General features: G+C 45.6%; 2 protein-coding genes across 11 annotated transcripts; one reads left to right on the forward strand and one right to left on the reverse strand.

Moving 5' to 3' along the window:
• Positions 1 to 182: 182 nt before the first annotated feature.
• ddx3xa (DEAD-box helicase 3 X-linked a) lies at positions 183 to 12,616 on the reverse strand. Of its 10 annotated transcripts, none has more exons than XM_028991950.1 (22): positions 12,246 to 12,616; positions 11,766 to 11,817; positions 11,623 to 11,670; positions 10,962 to 11,021; positions 10,196 to 10,288; positions 10,044 to 10,115; positions 8,791 to 8,874; positions 8,127 to 8,303; positions 7,905 to 8,016; positions 7,548 to 7,655; positions 7,367 to 7,466; positions 7,085 to 7,220; positions 6,859 to 6,956; positions 6,431 to 6,529; positions 6,137 to 6,297; positions 5,878 to 6,022; positions 5,363 to 5,507; positions 4,037 to 4,218; positions 3,641 to 3,758; positions 3,409 to 3,562; positions 3,205 to 3,329; positions 183 to 3,122 (listed from the first exon to the last, which is right to left on the reverse strand). In XM_028991950.1, the coding sequence occupies exons 1-22, from the start codon at positions 12,288 to 12,290 to the stop codon at positions 3,028 to 3,030; spliced, it is 2,409 nt and encodes an 802-aa protein (XP_028847783.1). In that variant the 5' UTR covers positions 12,291 to 12,616; the 3' UTR covers positions 183 to 3,027. The 10 variants fall into 10 exon arrangements, with proteins under 10 accessions (XP_028847783.1, XP_028847782.1, XP_028847781.1 ...); XM_028991949.1 differs by having other exon boundaries at positions 183 to 3,119; positions 6,431 to 6,532; XM_028991948.1 differs by having other exon boundaries at positions 6,431 to 6,532.
• A 4,299-nt stretch (positions 12,617 to 16,915) lies between these two features.
• On the forward strand, positions 16,916 to 18,147 carry rpl8 (ribosomal protein L8). Its single transcript, XM_028990999.1, has 5 exons — positions 16,916 to 17,092; positions 17,185 to 17,326; positions 17,404 to 17,622; positions 17,714 to 17,829; positions 17,953 to 18,147. Exons 1-5 carry the CDS (start codon positions 16,955 to 16,957, stop codon positions 18,109 to 18,111), a joined length of 774 nt encoding a protein of 257 aa, XP_028846832.1. The 5' UTR covers positions 16,916 to 16,954; the 3' UTR covers positions 18,112 to 18,147.
• The last annotated feature ends 2,688 nt before the right edge of the window (positions 18,148 to 20,835 follow it).

A 20,835-nucleotide genomic window follows, 5' to 3' on the forward strand; every position in this document is an offset into this window, starting at 1 on the left:
AGCATGGTTACTCTTTGCCGTTCATAAGCAATGCAGGTGCACTTCATCCAGACACTTAAAGACATTTTATTTGAGAAAAACAGTCTTCATTTTTATCTTAGGAAGTTGAACTAAAGGGTCTTCTGCCACATTTACAGCAGCAGTTTTAGGGCATAAATAAAAATCATGCTTAACATTGTGTGTTAATTTGCATTTCAAACTTTTATTTTGGTAAAACCATACAATAAACACACAGCCGAGTCCTCTCATGCAGTGAATCAGCATCTAAACTACCAAGGAAAGCAAACCCTAAATCTAAAAGAGCTCTGGCCTTTCCCCTCAGGACATTCAGCGAGCTTTGTGTGTGTTTCTTTTGGGGTCTTTTTTTTTTATAACCCATCTTCTACAAGGACGTTCAGTTCAGTGTTGCAACTGCCTGTTTATTGCTGGAGCTGAAACTCGCTAAACGCTCCTGAGAGAAGCGACTGCAGAGGCACTGTATATTCAAATGCAATAATAAGAGAAGAACCACATGTTGAAGATTGCCATGTGCCAGACATTCACCGAAAAAAAAAAAAAAAAAAAACACCAAAATCAATCTTTCTTTTTTTGTTTAAAAGAAGAAAAAAAAAAAAAAAAAAAGAAAGAAAGAAGTAAAACAAAGCATCTTTTTGGAGAATCTGGACACTTTTACACTGATCCATTTTAGGAAATTGATAATCTGTTTGGTAACTTAATTCCAAACCTTGGCAGGTTGTCCCTCCCCCATTTTAGAAAGTCTGGGGCCAATTTTGTCATTTCGACAGAAACGTACGGCCTTTAAAAAAAAGCCTTGGACAGCTAAGGATACTGACCGAGTCCAATGTGATTTAAACATGAAAAAGCTCACACTACCCCGAAATATATAAATTCCATGCATACAGGTGACATTCAACATTCAAGTGCCAGTGTTTTTGTATGGTCTTTTGGTCAAGTTTCTTGTAACTTTCAAAGAATCACTTTGAGGCTTATAAAAATAAATATTTCTCAGAAAAATGCTCAATAAATTACACAAAACTAGCAGCTAAAGTAGAATCTAGAAATCTGTGTGCAAATAGCTAAATTCCCCACTGCTACTTCCCCTGGTCCCAAATAAGTCCTGGTTAAGCGTCGAGAACCCTTTCCCCCTTTTGTAAACAAGCTGCGTTTTTCACGATCTCCACACAAATCTTTTGGAAGTTGGAGGACACGCACTCAAGACACTTATAAAAAACATTACATGTGCAATAAAACTTGATGGGCACGGCACACATAGGCCTACACCTTTACTGAAGTAGCACCATTCAGTTAAGTACTCAATACTGCCAGTGCATCAGCATTTCAACTTCATGTTTTTTGTTTTTTCCTCTTTTTATTTATTAAAAAAAAGGCAAGGCACAACTCGCTTGAGAAGAAATCTATTGCACTTAAGAAGTTAAATGCCCATTTTCTCCTCCTCTCCGGGTGCCCTACTCTGTACGAGGAAGGCGGGACTCTGGACCTCAGGCCAGGGCTGTGGTTCGTGTCGGAAAGGCCGACACTAACGGACCAGTGGGAGGAAGAACCGCCCATCTTTGAGGGGTCAGAAGATAGAGAAATAAAAAATTGAATTGCGGTCTGCGGTGCTTTCTGAGCCTGACCCTTATCAGCTCTCTATACCCTCCCCGTGGTACTGCTGGTTCTATCGGGCGGGGACTCAAACAAACGAATAAATTAAGGAGCCATGCCTCCAACGCAGCTTGGGAAAAAAAAAAAAAAAAAAAGAGAGAGAGACAATAAAAAAAAATCTTTGAAAATAAAAGGTAAAGCCTGCGATTGAATTCGTTTTTGTCTTTTATCTCCTTGACCAAAAAACAAAACACTAGCATGCGTGTGAGACCGCAGCGGCCGTGGCTGAGCTCAGAGCCGCTCCGGTGCTGTGGTCCTTTTTTTTTGTTTGTTTTTTTTGAATGAACATCACTTATCGATATGGCAGGCATTTTTTGTTTAGTAACGAAACATTTCGGTTTTCTCCTCCCCCCCGTATACAGACACCATCCAAAAATGTTTCAAGTAAAAACAATTAAACAAAAAACGCTGCCCACTCTCAGTGGCTAGCCCATGATGCTTACTAGCTGCCGTAACACTTTCGAGTCAATTATATGTAGTGGAGTAACACGTTATTCCATCCAGCATCGTTATATTTTGTTAGAAATCTGAACTGTGGCGTCCGCGCGTCCAGACACTCCAGTTTATGCCTGTTTTGTCCTAAATATTAAGATCACAACTGGAATGACCTTGCAGAGTATTACTGTATCCTCGTGAGGTGCCTACCCAGGATAGAGTGAGCAAAAGAAGAAAATATTACATTTTTAAAAGAGAACTCTTCATCCTTACAACACAGTTGCCATACACAAGAAAAATCCTCCACCACCTTCACAAAAAAAAAAAAAAAAATCTAGTTTTCTCTAGATGGTTTGACGAGTTGGCCTATTCTGTAGGCTTACATAATATCCCTGGGACAATTTGAATATTCGAATGGAGCCGTGACTCAACCACGTCACGCCCTCTGAGCCAAGGTTTGATGAACGTCTTGAGGACTAGAAAACGGAACCGAGCTCCATGCCCGAGCTCATTTTGCTGTTATGACAGAACACCGAAAGAAAGAAAAATCAATAGAATCTTGTCTAAGTTTTAAAAGGCACAGAACATTAACATACAAATGATCTTCAGGTTTGCCTTAGTATTTTTTTTTGGGGGTTGGGGTGCAGTTGAAAACTTAAGTCCCCAGATTCTACGTCTGATGTGTATGTCGACATCCAGGTCCGGTGCTGGGTCAGACGTGCATGTCGGCATCCATGTTTGTGACGCTCCGGCCCTTGGAGAATCCCAGCTGCGAGTAATGCACTGCGAGTTTGTGAAGCTACGCGGGGCGGGAGGTGGGGTTGGGTGGGGTGGGGTGGGGTATGGGGTTACAGTCTGGCTATGTTAACATGTGGTTTCCACTTTTCAGCTAGTTTGGCATGGTGACCCGCTGCAGTCGACGCACGTCTAGTTACCCCACCAATCCACCTGGGTGTAGGTTCCACCGTAACTCCCGCCGTAGTTTCCGCTGTAGCCGTCGTTACCAAAGCTTCCAAAGCCTACTGAGAAACAAGGAACAAGGGTCACATGAACACAAAGATGTCCAACTCATTCAAAAAGCAAATGTGACCAAAGGAAAACAACCTTTATTTCCGCCAAAACCTCGGTTTCCTCCATGGACGCCCATGCTGCGAGTTCCACGGTTGCCAAAATTACTTCCACCACCCGGCATCTGACGGTAATCTCTGGCTCCAAATCCACCAGAGAACCTGCACAAAAGGAGCAAGAGTTGTTGAGCAGACCTCTGCGAAGTAGCATGACCCGCGTGAACAGCGTATGAAGCTTCACCTCTTGGAGCGTCCGCGGCTGCTACTCTTGTGCTGATGCTCGTAGGCCAGGCTCTCCAGCCAGGATGGCACTTCCTGTTTCGACTCCACCAGGATGTCCAGCAGGTCCTTGGTGATGTTGTTGTTCTTGTCGTTGTAGAAGGACGTGGCCAGACCTGCACATCGTTCCAATCGTGAGGATTCACTCTCGGTTCAGAACCTTCCGATGTTGAAATGCTTCCCAGTCGACTCACCAAGGTTTCCAACACGGCCAGTGCGCCCGATGCGGTGAACATACTCTTCGATGTCACTGGGCAGGTCAAAGTTAATCACATGTTTCACGTTGGAGATGTCCAGTCCACGGGCAGCCACCTGAAGAGAGATGAAGTCGCGGTGAGGGTAGCACACAAATGTTCAATTCTCATGCTTGGAACGTTACAGAATACATGGAAGTTTTTACTCCCTAAATGTGGTTGGTCAACAATAAATAATATTTATGTTTGTGTTATATTTAATTTTAATGCCGATATGCCAGATCCAGATGTGGATGTCAATCAATGATGAATTATATTTAAGTTGATGCTGATTTACACAAAATAGGCAGATTTTAAGGAATAATGGGAATGGAGAGTGACATGATTGCTACATACTGCTGTAGCAACCATAATGGGGCAGCGCCCAGAGCGGAATTGGTGGAGCGCCTCTTCGCGGTCCCTCTGAGAGCGGTCGCCATGGATACTGGTACAGGCATAGCCCTCACGGTAGAGGAAGTCCTCCAGGGCATCTGCGCCTTTCTTGGTCTCCACAAACACCAGCGTGAGGGAGTCCTTGCCTGCAAACAGAGGAGACGCATCAGGGGAAGGCTGCATATTCACCAAAAATCTGCAGTTCTGCATCCAACTCAAGTCAAGCTGGTTCCGTCTCAACGTAAAAAGATGCAGATGCAGAAGGGAACGTGCCAAACGGTTATATTTTCGGGTTCAATGTTTGTCACAGGAGGCTCTACATGGTGTTCTGTTCACGGGTGCAGCAGTGAGGGGAACAGGAGGGGAACGAGTGAGGAAGAGCATCCTCAGAGTACCAACATGTTGGCATGGAAACTGTCCTTACGAAATGCATCCGTGTGCATTTCCTGCACGGTTCTGGGTTGCCATGGTGAGCCGCGGAGCATGAGCTGAGCCAAGCATCGTTCCATTCCAATGTTGGGCTTAGCGTGTTGGGTGCTGGTAACCATGGAGACTGCACATCTGAGCCAAGTAGATAGGTTGTCATCCTTTATGTTTGAATAAGGGTTACAATTTCAGCATTTAATTACAGCACTGAGGCCAGCGATGGCTTCAGGTATCTAATCTGTGCATCGTGGTCACAGTCTGAGCTTCCGAGATACAGGCTCAGGAGACAACCCTCCCCCGGCTTCAGTCTACATGGTGACTACTCCCAACAACCAGGATGGAGACAAGGAAGGGGAGGGGAGGCAATATTGTGATGAGTACTGTACTGGAGCTCACTGCAGTACTGAAAGATCTAGAAACATCTGCATCATGCCACAAGACAGAACCCCCTTCCCAAAAAAAAAAGCAGGCAACATGGGAAATGGAGGTTTTGGGGAACTTTCTGAAGAAGCGCCCACTTACCAGGTCTCTCTGGGGCTTCGCTTGTAATTTCCTGAACCTCACTGGGAATGACTTCAAACAGAACCAAACCTCCCAGTAAAAGGAATGTCTCGACTGGTTCAGTAGCATCATGCTGCAGCACTTTCTGCCATGTTTCTTACGTCATTACAGAAGTAGTTCCAGTAAATTATGGAATTCTAAATGAGGAAAATCTACATATATCTGAAAGTTTTTTAAAGAACCAAACCCAATTCTGCAACAAACATTGAACCTTCACAACATAAGAAGGGTTCCACAAAAACCAGACATGATGCATGAATTGTGTTCCTGAGTGGGGAATTGTACAGATCTATCAGCCTTTACCTGTGGCATTGAGCAGGTCCAGGAGGAAAGAGCGCTTGTCACTCTCCTCCACCCACACCACCTTCTGGGTGATGTTCTCAGAGGTGGAGCCCACGCGGCCCACGGCCAGGAAGATGTATTCCTCCAGGAAGTCACGGGCCAGGATCTGAAGACACAAAATTAGACCTGAAGCTATGGAGACCAATGCAAGAGTATATAAACACGCTCCGATCACATCAGATCAACGCATATGCTCACTGGCCACTTTATTAGAGAACTCAAACCAAATTTATTAGGACCACTGTTGGACTGTATCATTTAGCTGATTCTCACATTTGGGTAGACGCAGGAGGTTTTTTAACCCTTTCTGACGTGATTAAGACGACACGAGATGCAACGTAAATGCTGGTCATGTGGCATTATTTCATCATAATTTTTATTGATGAAAACAACAGTACATATTATATAAAGGAGGATATAAAGTGGCCGGTGAGTGATGCTTGCCATATACTGTACCATATACATGGCCTATGCACCTGAATCTCTTTGGGGAAGGTGGCACTGAACATCATGGTGTGCCGGATGCCTTTTTGAGGCATGGTGTCCTGCTCCACAATGCGTCTGATCTGAGGCTCAAAGCCCATATCCAGCATCCGGTCAGCTTCATCCAGGACCAGGTATCTTGAAAAAGGAAATTATGAAATTATGAAGAAAAAAAAAAACACCCAGACTACAGCACTTTCCAAAGATGAATTTTCCGAATAATAAATTATTCTAATAATTGACAAGACTCACTTGCAGTAGTCCAGGCCAATCTTTCCCCGCTCCATCATGTCTACCAAGCGACCGGGTGTGGCGACCAGCAGGTGGCAGCCCCTCTCCAGGTCACGGATTTGCTGACCGATGTCCGCGCCACCATACACCACGCACGGGCGCACCCTGGAGCGGTAGGCAAACTGGAAACAAAAGGCACCATTCACAGCTCGGCTTTCAGCGGAAAACAAAAAACCAAAAGCAAAGGGTGGGGGTGGTGGGCGGGAGCAGTGTTGTGGGGTTGTTCTGGGCGGCTCCAAGGCCGCCGGAACCTACCTTCCTCGCTTCGTCGTAGATCTGGAGAGCCAGCTCTCTGGTAGGGGCCAGAACCAGAGAGAGGGGGTACTGCTTACGCCGCCCGTATTTTCCGTTGTCCTGCTTAAAGAATAAATAGATACACGTTTCAATCGGTTTTGCACATTAAGAAAATTGTTTTTCGTAGCCTAGCGCGGCGCTAGATTGTTTTGCATACAAACAGTCGACGCCTATTACATGCACCAACTGAGTTAAGACTAGAATTCCCCACTGACTGTCAGTATACAGGTTGAATACAGACTAATCATTTCCCATGGGACACTGCAGAATGTTAGAGATATTTTGACAGAACTTCTTTTACTGTGCTTTAACCCTTATATACACGCTGTTTTCTGAGCCATGTCCTGCGCAGACTTGTGGAGGTCACTGAGGTGCTTCAGGCGTGGTACCTGGGCACTGGCCTTGGCAGCCTGCAGAGCCTCTCCAGGTCCTTCAGTGTAAATCTGACTCAGCACGGGCAGCAGAAAGGCTGCAGTCTTCCCAGAACCTGGCCAAACGCAGAGGGCCATGAATAATAAAACACACACTCAGACAAACCAGGCCTTCACGACGAGTGCTGCTGCTGCTTCAGCACAACACATATCGGCGGGCCGAGGAACGCAGCACGTCGCCCACCTGTCTGGGCACAAGCCATCAGGTCGCGTTGGGCCTTGATGATGGGAATGGCGTACTTCTGCACGGGCGTTGGCCGTGTGTAGCGGCTGAGCGTGATGTTGCCCATTATGATCTCACCCATATCTACATCATGGAACTGGAGAGGCAGAAGAACAAAAAGAGGAACTTAATTTCACAGTACCAGGTTCAAACCCCACTTACTAAAATTGTGTCCCTGAGCAAGACACATAGGTGGGACTGTCCCTGTAACTACTGCAGCTGTGAAAAGGTCAAGACACTCACGCTCTCAATGTGGGGAGGGGAGTTGCTGCCAGTGGCCTCCACGGGAATGTCATCATATTTCTCAAAGTTAATCCCGGTGTTGCTGCCAGAGAACAGCTCGCTAATAAGAGGGAGAGAGGGAGGGTGATGCCGCAACAATGAGGGCTGGGAGAAGACGAGGTTGCCACATGTCTCAACTCACAGCTCCAGACGCTCATTGGGGGACAAGGGTTTGGACCAGTCCTCCTCATCTCTGGATTCCTCCACCCAACGGGTGTTTCCCGCAGTGCTGAAGCCTCCACATTCAAACCTGTCACATCAAAAACACACCGATCACAAACAGATGCCACAAAATATCTTCTGTTTTTGCCCCATCACATAAGACTGCATTGCAGTTGGAGACTAGCTACAGTTCAACTGATGAAGATGATCTCTTTGAAGCTCCTGTAGTGATATCCATTTTAACTAATATTCTGGAGTGGTAACAGATATCTGTACATCTTGTGGCTTTTAGGCATTTTATACCATGTTGGTCATAAAGCAGATTTTTGTTGATTACCTTGGTCTTGTCCCTGCTCCTCTGTCATTGAAGAAAGCAGACTTCCCTCTGTCAGAACGTCCTCCAAAGCTGGTGTAGACATCTCTGGTGGCTACAGCGTTCCAACCACCATCTTTTTGGTCACAATCATATGCCAGTGTAGGAAGATTGGCAACGGGTGTTCTTTAGTTTGGCCTTAATTAGCCAATGAGGTTTAATCTGTATTAAGTGTATGAATTTCACCTGAACTGTGAAGTGGCTGAGTAAATGAACCTCCCCGGTTGCCCCGGAAACCGCCACGACCACCTCTGTCATTGCGAGGCAGGCCACGCCCAAAGCTGTTCCGGTCTCCATTCATCCGGTTGTCATGGTAACCATTCACAAAGCCGTTGCTGCGTCCACCGTCCCATCCAGGAGAGTCTTGGAGAGGATAAGAAAGGGAATGAGAGCCGATGATGAAGATGAGCTCTAAGCATCAATAAACTGTGACACACGGAAATCCAACAGACTGTCAAATCTGTTCAAATTGTTTGCCAAGTATTTGCAATCAAAAGGATCAGATTGCCGTTTTTTTCTGTACTCATTAGGATTAGAGGTGAAGAGCGAGACACCGGTCCCTGCTGGAAAAAGGCATGATGGGAGATTGTCAGCAAACCGGTTCAACCAAAGTTCCTAGTGCTGCGGCATGGCCGACAAACAAGGAGAAACAGAACAAATGAAGCAAAGCTTTGGCATGCTACACTACAACCATCTTACACCAACACAGAGGACAAAGAGTCAAATCCAAACCGATCAAGCTGCCTAAAGAACAATCTTTCAACCTTTGGTTGCGCGAACACTCCTCAAGAACAGACAAAAGAAAAATCTGCATAAAAGGCACCACCCCATGCCACGTTTGGACATTTACCACAGCGATCTGCCCAGCTGAGGACGCTGGCAGTGTCCTCGTTTCCGTCTGAGGTCAGACTGCTATGAGACCGAGGAGGAGGAACTGGAGGGGACAGAGAGGGGACAGCTCGAATCTGATCTCGTCTAATCCTCAAAAGGCATCTGAGCTCATCCTAAATGGCTCAAAATCAGCATGTCATTCATCAGAAGACATCGGGTCTCCATCTCCAGTCACTCTAACTTTGTGTTAGGGTAAAACCTACGCCGTGCCTCAGCTGAATAATTGGAACATGAAGAACAACAAGGAGTTGTGGTCTCTAAAAGAGAAACAGAGGGGTGGAATATCTTCCATGATTTCTGCGCCGAATCCCGACGGTCAGAGCTGACTGGGTTTCATCGTCTCAAAAATCAGCCGCACAGGAAACCCACTATCATTACTGGGCAAGGAACTCGCCGCCGCCGCCTTGTTGCCCTCTTGAGACCAGGGTCGGCCTGTTGCTCATCAAACCCACATACAAACCCACCCACACACACACACACACACACACATTTTGTTTTCAATGCATGCTGACTTGCTTGTTTGTTATAGGTCTTAAAATGCTCAAACCGAGCATGCCAAATGGTGGAGAAATGCAACACAAAGCCATTTTGTTTCATCTGGTCAGAGGGATACAAATCCAATTCCTCGCTTTTCTTCCCCCTCCGCAAAAATGCTCTACACGCATTCCAATTCTTTATTCAAATTGTTGCAATGAAATGTCATGATGTAGAGGGCTATTAACGACCAATCGAATGCTCAAGCACACATACCCACTTCAAAAGGTTCTGCACAGCGTTTCTTGCAGCTGTATGTATTATTTGAACATTGGTTTTGACCACATTTTCTTCTCTAAATTAGGGAAATATAGTTGTGATGCATGTCACAACGGACACACTGCTTTAAACCTTAAAATAGTCGCAGGAAATCTTCGTCACGATTAGAAAAATTAGTAATGAGCGATTGAGTTCACAGGTCATGGCTCTTACGGATAATTATTCAAATTCACAGGTTAGCAAGTGTTCAGAAGTATTAGAAACACCGCGTCTCAGAAACATGCATCAGTGAATAGGTTTTAGGCAGAGAGTAAATGGCCAACAAGCATTTTCCATATTCCGTGCCAACACAGCTCTTATAAATAAAGAAGTAAGCAGACGCTGGAGTGAAGCCAGCGCGAGCCGGTGTGGGCGGAAGGCGCGCAGATTAAAAAATCCATGCAGCGGTCCAGGTAATACCACAAGAGTCTGGCCAATCGGCACCGTAGCTCTGATAACAGGAAAACTCCTGGGTGGTAAATCTTGAGTAACCTGAGCAAAAGTACAGTGCACTTCAAAAAATTAAAAAAAAAAAAAAAAAAAAGGCCTTTGGGTTCGATTTTCATAGTTACCAGTTCTACAGTCATCCCATCCAGCAGTACAGTCATTTCTCTGTCTGGGGTTTCGGTCATGTTGCCAAGTGTTTGGGGGCTGTTTGGAAGAAACTTGGGAGACATTTTTGTTTCGCTAGGATAAACGAGCCTCTTCAGGAACACAAGCCAATATCTCTACACACATTTTTCCAACATCTAGATGCACGGTGTGCTATTAGATCTAGAGCACCCAGCCCGTCTGGGGTTTCTTATGTGCTTACGTTGAATTACCAACATAGCCAAGTTGCTCCAGAAATGCATGTTGTGCACATAACACTGCCTAAGCTTGCAAATTAGCAAAAAACAATCTGTTAGCTATGTTTGGCGCAAGTTTTTTGCAAACTATGACCTGAAGCTAAAAAGGAACATAAAAATTCTTCAGTTAAAAAGGAAACCACAATGACTATAAAAGAATAAAAATGTGTACAGCTACAGCCAGTGTTGCCTGCGCATTCAACACAGTTGAGATTGAGGAATGGACGTGTGGTTTAATACATCCTGTAATGTTGAGTGGTGAATGCTTTGGCAGTGCGGTGCATCATATGTGCACTTCTGGTGCAACTAGTAGACCCGCATGCATTTCCGAACTGGTCCGCATGATACACTCCACGCCGGATTTTCTACATGCCGCTTTATGCAGAGGCTAAAATTGCCTTATAGAATTAAATAGCGATTAACTTGTTTTTTTTTTTTTTGGTGGGGGAATGCAGAGCAGCCTCAGCAAACGTCGGCAGGACAGACTTACAGTTCCTTATTGGTGGCACTGAAAAAGCACTCTGTCTAGCAGAAGTAAAAGCACTTCCTGCTGTGGAAGACGAAAACACATCTCAGTCAGACACGAACTCTGGTGCAGACGGCAGGATCTGCAACGCCACTACTTCTGTGTTTTTAAAGGGAGACGCATGGGTCGTTCACTCCTCAAAATCACACGCGCAAGCTAATTGGTTTTATTCATGTCAATTGACAAAGTTTAGTGGGCAACGTGTGACTGAAATTGTTTAAAATAATAACTAGTGACTTTTGATGTGAGGACTAATCTCACCTTTACTAGGGATCTGAGGACAACAAAAAGAACTATAATTTTTTTTTTTCTTTTTACATTAGACTTTATGGCCCATGTGGAAGAACAGAAAAGAGAGTGGATGTTACGTTCTCCTCAATTAAACTTTACATTACAGGCCAGGCATTTGGGGCTCAAATTCAGGCAAAATAAATAAAAAGATTTAGTCTGTAGTAACACATGCTGATGCTGAGAGCTCAGTAGGTCTGATCTCAACCCAAACTACACGTAAAAAACTGCCAGTTTACACATTTCGCCCATTTTTTTTATTTCGACAGAAGCTACAGTAATGACAATTGAGCGAGACTGAAGGCTCGGATTAGTCCATCACGCCCAGCGCACTCACCATTTTTGGAAGCTTCCTTGTTTCGCAGGTGGGGTGGAATGTAACGTCCTGCGGGAGAGAAAATTTGGGAGAAGAGAGCGTCACCAAGACGTGACATGCGTTTACTGGACATGCACGTATTCTTTACCCCTGAATGTACTTACTGCCGGTTCCGCCGCCCTGTACATCTGCTGGGTTCAGGTCTAGTGCAGCAAACTGTGGGAGGTTTTTATTATTTAAAAATAATAATAATAATAAAAGATTATTATTTTGTGTGTGTGTGTGTGTATCGGGAATATCGACTCGCAGGAATCAGTGTCTTTCAAACAAACATCACGTGGCCATTATAAACAGTCACGTGTCTCTGACGTCAGACGGGGGGGGGCCCATCAGCTCCGGTCCTTATGAGGCCAGGCCTCGGCTCGCAGCAGACGTCAGACTAAAGCGCTGCAGAGCTCCCGTCGGTCCGCGCTTTTCTGGTGCGACACCGACCCGGAGCGCCTCGTTTTGTCCAGAAACTCCGCGCGAGAAATGCGCGCTTCTTTTTAAAAAAAAAACTAAAAACGGGCCGCTTGGCCGCAGCTCCGCAGTGAAACATGACGCTCCGCCATCGCCGGAGCAGCCTGACGGGAAACAGAACTCACCTGCTGGTCCAGACGGTGCGAACTGTCGACGACCACATGACTCATAACTAAAGAGTGTGGAGAGGGGGGTCGCTTCTGCCGAGAAAACGCGCTGCGTCGTGGCGCCGGTGGTGGTGGTGGTGGTGGTGTTGTTTTCGTCCCTTCCTCCCCCTTTTTTTTTTTTTTTGCCAACGACGTCACTCGTTCCCGTTGTTTTCGCCCTTTTCGTCCCACTTCCGCTGCGATGTCGGCGTCGAGTCGAAATGGGTGCGAACTCGCCGCCTTTAACGAGTCGGCCGCGCCGCCGGAGAAGAATTACACGTTCCTCCGCCTGCACAGACAGACCGTGTCCCGGTTCGTCCGCTGTAGACGGGTGTTGTGTCGTTCGCGAACGAGTCGTTCGAAAGAACGATTCGTTTAGGGGAACGCGCCGAACCGAGTCACTTTCTCCACCGATTCGTTCGTTTCTCAGTTCGGTTGTGCTGTCAGCATCCTTGTGTTCTGTACTTTTAACAGAGTTAGTTTCCAGATTAACAAAACCCGAAACGTTAGAGAAGAGATTGAGCCTCGCCAGCTGTATCAGGCAGGAGCCAGGGATTTTAATTTATTTTTTAGAAACTTTTTTTAATCCCGAAGGAAATTGCTTGTCTGCTTTTAACCTTGGTGGGCAGTGGGCAGCCATGACAGGCGCCCGGGGAGCAGCGTGTGGGGACGGTGCTTTGCTCAGTGGCACCTTGGCTGATCGGGATTCGAACCGGCAACCTTGTGATTACGGGGCCGCTTCCTAAACTGCTCGGCCACAACATCAACATCATGGTTTTTAAACGAGTTTGTCAGATGCATGGTAGGAGCATGAGACCCAGACATCACTGGATAGTGGCTGTGGATTCTGCCAAACGGCATCGTGCGTGGATTTCTGCAATGACCAGTGTAGCAGTGACAGATTCCAGGATGGTGATTTAGATGAGCGCACCACAACGGTGAACATTCAGATGGTCGGGGTGTGAGTGTGCCGTGGGGGATGCGTTCGGTGAAGCCCAAGTTAAATAGCACACCACGGGACACTCACAGCACGTGATTTGTAGACGAGTTTTTTCTTACAAACAGGAAAGGAACACGGGGACAACATGCCACGCTCAGATCAGGAATATCTGAGTCGCAGGCTCGTCCCACCAAGCACCAGGGCCACCTCAGGCCAGCCCACTTTAGATCATGACCTGTTCTTATTACAATCATGTCACTTATAACCTTTCACATTATGACTACAATAGTTCACTGTTCTGTAAAGCCTTGTAATTCAGTGTCTTTTTCTAAAACGATTCCAATTCAATGCAAATTTCAACACGAGGCACATCTCCAACGTTATTCTTTACAACACATCCTTTTCAACAATACCAGAATCAGAAATGTTCAAATAAGTGTTCAGTCTTCATTCTATTAACTACACTTTCTACTTCCCACCCTTCAGAGCAGGTCTGTATTTGACAGACATCCATAGAACTTCACACTATGCTCTCTTGCTCATTAAAACAAAAACCTCTCGACTTCACAAGGTCTCGAATGTCTGTGAACTTACACACATGTTGCTGCAGCCCACAAACAAATTTGGAGCCCTGGGCCACATTTTAGGTGGCGCCACCCTTGCATCGCAGTACATTTTACTGCTGGTGTAGATATACTCAAAAAATGAAAAACTGAGCAGCTTTTGTCTTCGACATTATTTTACTTAAATAAACCAATAGCAAAAATTAGCTATAATTAGCTAACCCTAGTAGAGGCTAATTAGAACGAATTAATCTAAATTAAACTGTTGCCCGTCTTTCCAGTTGGTACTTTTATTTTGAAACGTCCCACACCGTCAAAAGCGCAAAAAAAGCGACGACTTCGTGAAAGTAGAGATTTCGATGTTTTCGTCAAACGAGTAAGAGAAAATCCAGCGAACTTCTATGAATGTATGTCGAATTGCAAAAAAAAAACAACAAAAAAAAAGAGCCGACAGTGGAGGGGTAGCAGCGTACGCGATCAACCCATAACCAACGTCGAAAATGAACTGCAAAAAAAAAAAAAAAAGGGAGAGAACACCGGTCCATGCGGCTCAGACAACGGGAAACGTCCCGGTCCTCCCAACTAGCCACCCGGGCCTGCCAAGCACCGAACGATTCATTGACTCGGTGAACGAGTCTTTTGAGTGAACCTACTCCGAAGATTCGGTTCGTCTAAAAGAGCTGCCGTGCCCATCACTTCTGTAGACTAGGGCCGACACCGCAGGTACCGCGAAATATCGCGATATTTCACCCCCCCCCACACGCGCCGAAACACATGAACGCGATGGCGGTTTCCGTCTAGTGGCGGTTTCTTGTCACAACACTGTAATGTTGAGCATTTCAAAGCTGTGTGTTCGTCTCGTAAACTCAGATTTTGTGAAGGAACTACCGTTTGTTTGTTTGTTTGTTTGTTTTGTGGCATTGGTTATTATTTCGGGGGCACACCTCCAAGGCTGTGATTTCACGTCTTAAACATGTGTTTACATTTGCAAATTTAGGAGAGCAAAAAATATGAATGTATGACAGTATGAGGAACATGGTCCAGACCACAGATCCTCATTGTTTGGTCATTTTGTAGACATAGATAAATTAAGAGATAACATATTTTGGCCACGCCCCCCGTGCTTTGAAACGCATTGACTTGAAATGTGAATTGTAGCGCAAAATGGCCACAAGGGGGCAATGCACTAAAATAGATTAACCTCAAAAGGTGAAAGGCAAGGTCCTGATGATTTTTATTTTTTATGTTTAAGTCACTCTAATTTGAAATTATAATGGACCGACCCCTTATTGGCTTGAGAGCAAATACAGTACAGGCCAAAAGTTTGGACACACCTTCTCATAGGGTGGTAGTAGCCTAGTGGGTAACACACTCCTCTATGAACCATAAGGCCCAGGTTCAAATCCCACTTACTACCATTGTGTCCCTGAGCAAGACACTTAACCCTGAGTTGCTCCAGGGGGGGACTGTCCCTGTAACTACTGATCGTAAGTCGCTCTGGATAAGGGCATCTGATAAATGATGTAAAATTTTAATGCAATGTGTTTTCTTTATTTTCATGACCATTTACGTTGGTAGATTCTCACTGAAGGCATCAAAACTATGAATGAACACATGTGGAGTTATGTACTTAACAAAAAGTGGAGACCTGACCTCCACAGTCACCGGACCTGAACCCAGTCCAGATGGTTTGGGGTGAGCTGGACCGCAGAGTGAAGGTAAAGGGGCCGACAAGTGCTAAACACCTCTGGGAACTCCTTCAAGACTGTTGGAGAACCATTTCAGGTGACGACCTCTTGAAGCTCATCGAGAGAATGCCAAGAGTGTGCAAAGCAGTAATCAGAGCAAAGAAACTAGAATATAAAACATGTTGTTAGTTATTTCACCTTTTTTTGTTAAGTACATAACTCCACATGTGTTCATTCATAGTTTTGATGCCTTCAGTGAGAATCTACCAACGTAAATGGTCATGAAAATAAAGAAAACACATTGAATGAGAAGGTGTGTCCAAACTTTTGGCCCATACTGTAAATCCTCACATTTCGCTGTTCAGTCCAGGCCGTAGCCAGCTTAACCCCAGGCATTATATTTCCGCTCCACATCCTAGCTGGGATGTGGTTTTGGTGTTGGCATGCAGTACTGTGTCTTGTTCCAGCCAAAACTGTGTGTTTATTTATCTGATCCTTTGCTCTGTCTTTTTTTCCTGACACGTAATCTTATGATTTATCTACATTTCTGCAGTTTTCCAGAGCTCCCGTCAGCTACCCGATCTTCCAGGTGTACATATATCACACAAAAAATCCAACCTCTTTGCAGGTTAGTGTGGAAATCAAATGTACATTAGAAAACAGTTTTTGAGGTATGAAAATGACGTACTTGTGGAACAGACACAATTTTTAGTTTTAAGGGAAAACGTAGACATGCATCGAATTTAGGGTACGAATAGCGAAAGGACGGTTCTAATGGTCGTGTTTGATGTTCTTTTGTTTTAGTTCGCATGGCTTTTAATTTGACACGTGACGTCATGTTTCCGGCCACCTGCCCTCCATTCCCCCGGAAGAAAATCTCCCTCTTCCCCCCGCGCTTCCTCTTTCCGTCAGCGGAGTTTAGGTATGGCGGTGTTGTTTTGTGCCTCCATCCCAAATCCACGTCGAATCCCGTGTGAAACGTGCCCATCCGCCTTCTACTGTCGCCGAATCGTTGTCGGCTGGCCGTCAGGCTCACGAACGCGTAGGATTATTGTTCTCCGGGCGATTAGTTTGCTTCCGTAGACGTTCGGTGGTTTGTGGCTGCGGTGCAGACATGGCCGCGACGTGTCAAGTGGATTATCATCATTATTATTATAATAATTATTATTTTTACTTCTTAAAAATCCAGTGACGTTTTAACCGAAGAAGAACCAACGTGTCGCTTGTGTGAAGCTTGCCGGGGTCGTTCGGGCCGCCGTGCCTGCTCCGGTTACCTCGCCGGTGTTTAAATGTACAAAATCGGGAAGAACGACCGGACGCTTTTACATTAAACCTTTTTTTTTTTAAATAATAATAATGAAGCGCAGCTCGAGCTTTACATTAAAACCCCGTGCGGCGCAGGTTTTGCATCTTGTTGGCCGGTGTCGCGGTGTGTACCGTGTGTGATTTTTGTTTTTATTCTTATTTTATTTCTTTCCTGGGGGGATTTAGGACGCCATGGGACGTGTGATCAGGGGTCAGAGGAAGGGTGCGGGCTCCGTCTTCAAAGCCCATGTCAAGCACAGGAAGGGGGCCGCTAAACTCCGGCACATTGACTTCGCTGAACGCCACGGATACATCAAGGGAATCGTGAAGGTAACTTCTGCCCAGAAGTCTTTTTTTTTTTTTTTTTTTTTTTTTATCCATCTTAACCTTTTATTAATTTGATTTTATTCTTTAAAATGCAGGATATTATTCATGACCCTGGCCGTGGTGCCCCCCTGGCCAAAGTGGCTTTCCGTGACCCATACAGGTTCAAGAAGAGGACCGAGCTGTTCATCGCTGCCGAGGGCATCCACACTGGCCAGTTCATTTACTGCGGCAAGAAAGGTATGGGAATGGAATTAAATCCCCCCCCTGTAATTAATTCACAAAGCCCTTACACAGGAGTCCAATCTCCCCTACAGCCCAGCTGAACATCGGCAACGTGCTACCAGTCGGCGGCATGCCCGAGGGTACCATCGTCTGCTGTCTGGAGGAGAAACCTGGCGACAGAGGCAAGCTGGCCCGCGCGTCTGGCAACTACGCCACAGTCATCTCCCACAACCCCGAGACCAAGAAGTCCAGAGTCAAGCTGCCCTCGGGAGCCAAGAAGGTCGTCTCCTCAGCAAACAGAGCTGTTGTCGGTGAGGAGTCATTATCCCGATCCAATTCCGCGGTCTGTTTATTTTCATTCCTCATTTATGCTGCTTTTCCGCCGCCTCTCTCTTTCTGTAGGTGTCGTTGCTGGTGGTGGTCGTATTGACAAGCCCATCTTGAAGGCAGGTCGTGCCTACCACAAATACAAGGCCAAGAGGAACTGCTGGCCTCGTGTCCGTGGTGTGGCTATGAACGTAAGTAGTCACTTACATTTCCTAAATGTGTCGGTGAGCATCTACTTGCTACATCGTGGAGGAGCATGTAATTCCTGGTATTAAAAAGATAATAATTATGCTGATGTGTCACTTTCATTGCAGCCTGTTGAACATCCCTTCGGTGGTGGTAACCATCAGCACATCGGCAAACCCTCCACCATCAGGAGGGACGCTCCCGCTGGACGCAAGGTCGGTCTCATCGCTGCCCGTCGTACCGGCAGACTGCGTGGAACAAAGACCGTCCAGGACAAGGAGAACTAATCTGTGTCTTGTTAATAAAATGTTTCCAGAAATGAATGCCTGTGAGCTGTGTAATTATTTTCTAATTCTGGGTTTGTCTCATGGCCTTACATCACCAAGCTCTGGTTCTGGCTCTAACATATAGTGGGTACAGAAAGTATTAATACCTGCTTACATTTTTTGCTCTGTTATACTGTAGCCTGTATTGCAGTTCATTATTTTTCTCATTTAATGTACCCACACGGCACCCCATATTGACAGAAATGCACAATTATTGAACTGAAATATTACATGGTCCTAAGTATTCGGACCCTTTGCTGTGACATTCATATTTAACTAAGGTGCTGTCCATTTCTTCTGATCATCCTTGAGATGCTTCCACACCTTCCATTGAGTCCAGCTGTGTTTGATTATACCGACTGAACTTGGTTTGGAAAGCCACACCCCTGTCTATATAAGATTTCACAGCTCACAATGCATGTCAGAGCAAATGAGAATCATTAGGTCAAAGGAACTGCCTGAAGAGCAGAGACCAACATTTCTGTTTCCTAAGAGCACAGATGCCGCCATAATTCTTAAATGGAAAATATTTGTGATGACCAGAAGCCTTCCTAGAGCTGGCCATCTGGCCATACTGAGCTATGGGTGAAGAATAGCCTTGATGAGAGAGGTATAGAAGAACCTAAAGATCACTGTGGCTGAGATTCCAGAGATTCAGTCGGGAGATGGGAGAAAGTTGTAAAAAGTCAACCATCACTGCAGCCCTCCACCAGTCAGGGCTTTATGGCAAGGTGACCCGACGGAAGCCTCTCTTCAGTGCAAGGCACATAAAAACCTGTGGAATTTGCTAAAAATGAGAAATAAGACAACTCTGTCACTGTTCTTGAATGGCCCAGCCAGAACCCTGCCTTAAACCCAATTGAGCATCTCTGGAGAGACCTAAAAATGGCTGTCCACCAACATCTACCATCCAACCTGCCTGAACCGGAGAGGATCTGCAAGGAGGAATGGCAGAGGATGCCCAAATCCAGGTGAGAAAAGACTCATGGGTGTATTAGATGAAAAGGGTGCTTCTACTAAATACTGAGCAAAGGGTCTGAATATTTAAAACCATGTGATATTTCAGTTTTTGTTTGTTAATAAATCTGCCAATATGGGGTGCTGTGTTTACATTCAGTATTTTAGCAAAAGGCTGCCATATAACTAAGACAGATTTAAGGGGGTCTGAATACTTTCTGTACCCACTGTATGTCCAGGGGTGGGGTCTGGCAGACACATTTTATTGGTTGTGACTCACAACCAGAGGAAGCATATTTCATTGTTTAAGTTGACTGCTGCAGTACAAACAAAATGTAAACCATACTGTATGTATGTACAGTATGTATGAATGTAAATATTTTAACAATGAGCGAACAGTTTCTGTCTTCACAGGCCATTAGTACTTTTACTTTACTTTACTTCTCGTATAGCTATCATAAATTTGTTGCCGATTGTGTTATTGTGTTCAATTTGAACTGTGAAAATCCATATGAAGACAAGTGATTCACAGAGCTTTTTAATTTGTTCATTTCATAAGACCCCCTTAAAAATGTGTCCAAAACCTGAAGTCCAAAATCAATCACAGTATGATGTTCATGTAACATGGGAAATTCCAGGTCTATGACGATCCCCCACTTTATCTCCAAGCTCTGGCCTTCCGCTCACAAGAAGTGTCACTTGGGTGGCAAAAGGCCAGCAAATGGCCTGAGCAGGCTGGATGACTACTGTATTCCTCATTCAGGCAGATACATCAAAGCACAATCAGATTTGTGGATTCAAATGACAAGTATAAAAGAGGTTCTCTTCACGGTTACTGTCTCTCCTTTAGTCTAAATGTAACCATAGCATGTTTAATAAGGGGAACAAAACCCATGGAGGTCTGGATTTGGATTCACACTCAAAATTGAAGTGGAAAAACACACTAGAGGCTGATCTGTCTTAATGTAATGTCCTTAAAACAAGTCAAAATGAGGCTCAGTAGTGTGTGTGGCCTCCACGTGCCTGTAGGACCTTCCTACAACGCCTGGACATGCTCCTGAGGGATCTTCATCCAGACCTGGACTAAAGCATCCAACTCCTGGAAAACATGGCGTTGGTGGATTGAGTGAGACATGCTGTCCCAGATGCTCAATTGGATTCAGGTCTGTGGATCAATGCCTTCATCTTGCTGACTGCTGACACACTCCAGCCACATGAGGTCAAGCATTGTTTTGCATTCGGAGGAACCCACAAGGGGTCTGAGGGTCTCATCTCGGCACCTAATGCCAGTCAGGCTACCTCTGGCGAGCACATGGCCCCCCAAAGAAATGGCACCGCACACAATTACTGAGCCATTGCCAAACTGGCCATGCTGGAGGAGCCGAACATTCTCCATGGCATCTCCAGACTCTGTCACGTCTGTCCACCTGTTCCTCCTTGCACAAAGGTGGAGGTAGCGGTCCCGCTGCTGGGTTGTTGCCCTCTCATGGCCTCCTCCATACGTCTCCTGATGTACGGTCCTCTCTCCTGCTAGCGCCTCCATGCTCTGGACACTACACTGACAGACACAGTAAACCTTCTTGGTGGTAGTAGCCCAGGGGGTGACACACTCGCCTATGAACCAGGTGTCCCATTTGTCCCTGAGCAAGACACATAACCCTTAGTTGCTCCAGAAGGACTGTCCCTGTCACTACTGATTGGAAGTCGCTCTGGATAAGGGCCTCTGAT

This window comes from Denticeps clupeoides, chromosome 9 (assembly GCF_900700375.1).
Source record: "Denticeps clupeoides chromosome 9, fDenClu1.1, whole genome shotgun sequence".
Lineage (NCBI taxonomy): Eukaryota > Metazoa > Chordata > Actinopteri > Clupeiformes > Denticipitidae > Denticeps > Denticeps clupeoides.

Bases quoted from the DNA above. Each gene is read 5' to 3' on its own strand.
- ddx3xa (XM_028991948.1), bottom strand. From the start codon at position 12,290: ATGAGTCATGTGGTCGTCGACAGTTCGCACCGTCTGGACCAGCAG. The intron at 11,022-11,622 runs GTGAGTGCGCTG...CGTCTTCCACAG, and splicing joins CAAGGAAGCTTCCAAAAATG to CAGGAAGTGCTTTTACTTCT. The intron at 6,298-6,430 runs GTAGGTTCCGGC...TTTTGTTTCCAG, and splicing joins TCTACGACGAAGCGAGGAAG to TTTGCCTACCGCTCCAGGGT.
- rpl8 (XM_028990999.1), top strand. From the start codon at position 16,955: ATGGGACGTGTGATCAGGGGTCAGAGGAAGGGTGCGGGCTCCGTCTTC. The intron at 17,327-17,403 runs GTATGGGAATGG...TCTCCCCTACAG, and splicing joins CATTTACTGCGGCAAGAAAG to CCCAGCTGAACATCGGCAAC. The intron at 17,830-17,952 runs GTAAGTAGTCAC...CTTTCATTGCAG, and splicing joins TCCGTGGTGTGGCTATGAAC to CCTGTTGAACATCCCTTCGG.